The 5530-nt window shown below is 59.9% G+C and overlaps 1 protein-coding gene across 1 annotated transcript in view; it reads left to right on the top strand.

Annotated features, from left to right (window-relative positions):
* Nucleotides 1-5530, top strand: part of CSK (c-src tyrosine kinase) — an 18765-nt gene that overhangs the window by 10444 nt on the left and 2791 nt on the right. Inside the window, exons 2-6 of the mRNA XM_010843348.1 lie at nt 3392-3471; nt 3795-3908; nt 4013-4125; nt 4440-4659; nt 5418-5511. Coding sequence (XP_010841650.1) covers nt 3457-3471; nt 3795-3908; nt 4013-4125; nt 4440-4659; nt 5418-5511 — 556 coding nt within the window. The 5' untranslated portion in view covers nt 3392-3456. The remainder of the gene's footprint in view (nt 1-3391; nt 3472-3794; nt 3909-4012; nt 4126-4439; nt 4660-5417; nt 5512-5530) is intronic.

The following is a 5530-nucleotide window of genomic DNA, read 5'->3' as shown; positions in this document are numbered from 1 at the left end:
AATGGAAGTTCCTTGGGTAGAGAATGGGGAGGGGTGGAGAGGGAATGCCAAGGCAGGGAGGCAGAGTCCTAGGAGCTGCAGGTGATAAAGGGATCTGGCTCACGTGGTGGAGAGCCAGTGAGTCCCAGAAAGCTCAAGGGACTTCCCCAAGGTCACAGAGCAAGTTAGTGACAGAGCAGGAACCGGACTGAGAGCCCATGCCTCCCAGGACACTGTTCCTGCACTTCTTCTGCAAAGCTGCCTGAAACAAGGTTCAGATAACCCTGGCAGGGCCCCTCTGTGCCTGACCAAGGCTGGATCAGAGGCCACAGTTTTTAGCGGCCCCTCCCAGCCGCTGACTCTTGGCCTCTGACCTGGAGGGGGATAGCCCATCTGGACCCTCAGGGCCCTAAGGACAGGGTCGTCCTGGCCTCATGACTTCGCCAGGGAGGAGCCATCAGAGAGTATCTGCAGCTCCCTCCAGCAGGATATCTGTGTGAAGAAAGCAGGCTTCAGAGCAGCCCTGGAAGCTGCAAGGTTGTCACCAATCCATTGTACAGGTGGGAAAACTGAGTCCTGAAGCCATAGCCAGTTGAGCAAGGGGAAGGCTAGCTCACACCTCTCCTTTCCTGATTGTCCTCTCCAAAGCCAGACCCTCAAGGAAGCCCCCCTGACCTCTCTGGGCTCGCCCATCCCCCTGAGCACTGCTCGCTTCTCCCTGTTCCCTTGCACTCTCTTCTCTAGGCCAGGGTGGTCCCAGCCTGCCGGCAACTCCATAGACATGTGTGGGCACGTTAAGCAGAGGGCACCAGGCGTGGGGGTGGGATGGCCTGCTGGCTCAGGCCTCTGACACCTGTGTGAGGCAGGATGCTCACTGGAGGTGTAGCCTCAGGTAAGGCCACTTGCCTCTTGGCCTAGCTTGGCATCCTCACCTGTAAAATGGGAATAATAATAGCCTTTCTCTCAGTTGTTAAGAGGATTTGATGAGCCATAATGTGTCAAGGACAGCCTGGCACAGAGTAACTGCTCAGCCAACATGGCCTATTATTATTTTTATTATTATCCTCAAGTCAGTGGGGAGGCGGCAGCGGCAGCAGCTGCAGGCCGGGGAGAGAGTGTTTGCAAACTGACAGCTGAGAGGGTGACTAACGGCCCTTAGCCTCCGCGCCCTCTGTGGAAGGAGGGGGAGACATGGGGATGCGGAGAGCTGGCAGAACCCCTATGCAGAAGGGCTTGCAGGTTGAGGACCCAGCCAACCACAGAGCGACCCCAATTCAAGTTCCAGACCATCACCCCTAACTAGTGGTGTGCCTTAGGGCAAGTTGTTGCAAGCTCCTGAGCCTCGGTTTCCATTTCTATGAAATGGGGGCAAGAGGAGCTCTTCCATTTCTATGAAATGGGGGCAAGAGGAGCTCGTGGCTCCCACAGGTGGTTGTCGGGAGCCCGAAGTTGCTTCCTGTACTCATGGTGGCCCCGTCGTGTCAGTGTGTGTGTGTCTAGGGGGATCCGGTCTCCCTGCCCAGACGGCAGAGGCTGCCGCTCTGGCCTCGGGACAGGAAGCACTGTGTGTTCCAGGAGGAAGGGAAGCCCTTCATCCCCAGGCGCAGGAGGTTGATGCCAGACACTTCCAAGTCTGGGGGCTCAATCCACTCCCTCCACAGCCTGCTTGGGGGTGTCCCATCCCGCCTTCGGAGTGCGAGATCCGAGGATCAGAAGGGTTGAGTTTCTCGCCTGTTGTGTACTCGTCAGAGCCTGGTCTGCCTGACCCTTGCCCCAGGAGTGGGGCCTGGAAGCAGTAGTGGTGGTTCCCCTGGCTCCTTCTGGTCGCCCAGACCACACCCCCCCTGCTTAGGCCCCAGGTCCCATGGCCCTCAGAAGCCAAGCTTGTCTCCTCACCTGGAATTTGAAGCCCCACATCCCTGCAGGGTCTGTGCCCCGCGGGCCCAGTACTCACCATCCCCTGCAGCGGACAACGGGGTGCTCAGACCATAGGATCTGTTTCCCACCCTCCCTCACAATGGGCTTCCAGCCTGGGTGCCCCTGCCTTTCCAAGCCCTGCGACCTTCCAGGCTCAGCTCCAGCGCTCCCTCCTCCAGGAAGCCCACCTGAGCTCTGCAGTCCTCACTCCCTTCACACCCCTAGGCACTTGCATTTAAATGTCTTCTTCCACTGCTCCTGAATGTCAGCCAGGCCCCAGACCTTGTCAGTCACATGAATGAGCCTGGGAACAAGGCACATGGAGGCGTTTCTCTTCTGACACACCATAGGCATGGGAGAGCCACTGGCCCTGCCTAAGCCTCAGATTGCTCATCTGTCAGCAAAGAACAGTAGTCCCATCCCTCTGCTTCCTGAGACAGGTACACGGCAGCTCTGGGCTGTGTGTGGGAAGATGATGGTTGCAGAGGGAGTGCTGAGCTGGGGCCGCAGAGAGTGTGTGTGCAGGACGGGGCTGACTTGCTGCTCTGGGGGCATCAGGTTGTCTGGGGTCGCTTTCTTGGGGGAGTCCACTGTATTGAAGTCAACATGTACACCAGAAACTACACCAGTCTCAGGGCACAGCTCGGTGAGTTGCCAGAGCTCAGCTTGCCCCCTTGCAGTCAGCTAGCCGTCTCCTCCGAGGTCTCCATCCTGCCCTGGGAATCCCCTGATTCTGAACCTGATTCAGATGGGATCACACGGCGTGTGTGCTTCCTGCCTGGCGCCTTGGTCAGCACGACGCTTGGGCACGCGTCAGTGTTGGTCCATGGTGGCAGTTGGTTCACGGTTGCTGCTGTCCGTTGTTGTGTGAACACACACAGCTTATCTCACTCCCGGCGAGCATCTGGGCAGTCCCCAGTGTGCACTTTGTTCAGACCAGGCTCCCGTGCGCTCTCCCGGGCCTGTCTTGGCAACACCTGCCCTGCCATCTCTCGGGTGTGTGCCCGGAAGTGGGGTGGCCAGGCCATGGAGCTGGCTTACATTTGATTTCAGAGATTCTGCCTGGGCAAGTTTCTGTAGGTGACAGAACTGAGAGGCCCACAGAGGACGAGTGACTTTCCCCAAATCCCAAGGACCTCAGTGACCTCAGCCGCCCTCAGTGACTACCCTCAGTGGCCCCTCGCAGACCACTTAGCTGATATCCCGCCATGGGCTGGCAGGGCAGGTGCTACTCACCCGCTGTGATTTGTGGCCTCTGTCGGTCATTCTGTAGGCTATAAGGCCACAGTGGGCTCAGGGTTGGGGGTCCTCGGCCCTTCTCTCCTGCCCAGTGTCCGCAGCCTGCCAAGACTGGAAAGGGCAGCCCTTGCCCCAGACCCCAGCTCCAGAAGCCACTGGCATCTGTTCACATTGCTGTGGGGAGGGAGCAGGATCTCAGTGACAGAGGCGCCGTCTCTTCTCACAGCTTCCCCTCAGCCCCCACTTCTCCCCACAGCTCTCATGGTACCAAGTGACAGGTTGGCCTTCCTGTGACACGGGGACGCCAGATCTTCTAGGAAGATGTCGGCAATTCAGGTACTGCGGCGATGGGGGTCTGGTGTGGCGGGGGTCCCCATGCCACCATGGGGTGCCGAGAGGGGAGAGAGTGAGAATGCAGGTCGATGCTCTCCCCTTCTCCCCAGCCCTGGCTCTTAGCAAAGTAGAATTCAGATGCAGGCACTCAAGATGGAAGCCCAGGGGGTGAGACTCAGCTGGCAGGCGCCCAGCGCTCTGTGGAGGAAGGGCGCCTCACCCAGGCTTGTGGAGGCTAGGAGAGAGGCTGTGGCCTTGCAGGCGTGCAGGCAGGTGGGTGGGGGTTGCCCCGGGCTGCACCCGCCCCCCGCCTGCCTGCCCTGCAGGCTGCCTGGCCATCCGGTACAGAATGTATTGCCAAGTACAACTTTCACGGCACTGCTGAGCAAGACCTTCCCTTCTGCAAAGGAGACGTGCTCACCATTGTGGCTGTCACCAAGGTAACCAGGGACCTCACACCCCCACCCACCACCCACCTCTGGGTTTTTGCTCCCCTGCAGGGGTGGGTGAGCCTGAGAAAGTGTCTGGGCTCCCCTCTCCCTAGGACCCCAATTGGTACAAAGCCAAGAACAAGGTGGGCCGTGAGGGCATCATCCCAGCCAACTATGTCCAGAAGCGGGAGGGTGTGAAGGCAGGCACCAAGCTCAGCCTCATGCCGTGAGTACCTCCAAGGAGCGATCAGAAGCTCCAGTCTGGGAGGGAGGAGGATGGGAGCCCTGAGTCCCCAGGAAGAGAGTCAGGAAAGCATGAAGGCAAGAGTAAGAGCTGGGATGTCCATGAGGGCCTCTCAAGAGGAAGAGCGTGGGTGCAGACCTCAGAGGGGATGAAGGGTGGGAAGCAGAGGACGAGGGCCTCAGTGCCTGTCTGAGCCACAAACCCTGAGGAGGCACCAGCCAGAGGGAGGGCCTTCAGGAAGTGGAACCCAGCACTGCCCTTGGGCTGCCACGACCCCAGGCTTGGCCTCCCTGCAGCTGGTTCCATGGCAAGATCACGCGGGAACAGGCAGAGCGGCTCCTGTGCCCACCAGAGACAGGCCTGTTCCTGGTGCGGGAGAGCACCAACTACCCCGGGGACTACACGCTGTGCGTGAGCTGTGACGGCAAGGTGGAGCATTACCGCATCATGTACCACGCCAGCAAGCTCAGCATCGATGAAGAGGTGTACTTTGAGAACCTCATGCAGCTGGTGGAGGTGAGCGGGGCCCCAGGGCCAGCTGGGTTCCGGCTGCAGCCCCCCCGCCACTGGCAGGGTGACCTTGGGCAGGTCCTGCGGCCTCGGCGAGCCTGCCTTTCCCTGCGCCTCTGTAGAGCCCCTGTCGTGTGCCGGGGTTTATCTCTGACCCCACAGTGCCTCCACGTGGAGATGGCACCCCAGTATGTAGGCCAGGAAACAAAGGTTCAGAGCAGTTAAGGGACCTGCTGCTGGTCACACTGCTGTGATTTGGAGGTGCCAGGACTAGATCTAAGTCTTCTGATCCCAGAGCTAGCTTCCCTCCAGCCACTCAGAACTGTCTGCCCAACCATGTGTGTATAAGCATGTCTCCTCGAGCTCCACCTTGGTGGCCCCCTTGTCTGGCAGTTCCCAAGGCCGACTCTGCCCCAGGCAGCCTTCAGATGCCTCCTGCACCCACCCTCAGCACTGTCCCCGCCGCTGGCCTGACTTGGGGCAGGGGTCCTCTGCACACCTAGCTAGAGGCTGAGTCAGGGCTGTTGGTGAGGCCAAGTGATAGCAACAGCTGGTGTCCGTCCAGCACCTGGGGTGTGGGGTGGCGTGGGAGACAGGCTGTGTGTCTGGGCCTCCCTAACCCTGCTAGAAAATGGGGAGCCCGCCCTCCCCAAAGCAACTTGACTGGGTGGGACCAGCCTCTGCTGCCCTCTGGTGGTCAGATCAGAGTGGTGCACCGGTGGTGCACAGGGCCCGGTCCTGAGGGGCTGCCCTGCGCCCTGCAGCACTACACCTCAGATGCAGATGGCCTCTGTACTCGCCTCATCAAGCCAAAGGTCATGGAGGGCACCGTGGCCGCCCAGGATGAGTTCTTCCGCAGTGAGTGCCACCCCCACCC

This window comes from Bison bison, unplaced genomic scaffold (assembly GCF_000754665.1).
Source record: "Bison bison bison isolate TAMUID 2011002044 unplaced genomic scaffold, Bison_UMD1.0 scf7180017864181, whole genome shotgun sequence".
Classification (NCBI taxonomy): Eukaryota; Metazoa; Chordata; class Mammalia; order Artiodactyla; family Bovidae; genus Bison; species Bison bison.
The sequence above is the reverse complement of the archived record's forward strand: the minus strand, read 5'-3'. Positions and strand labels throughout refer to the sequence as shown.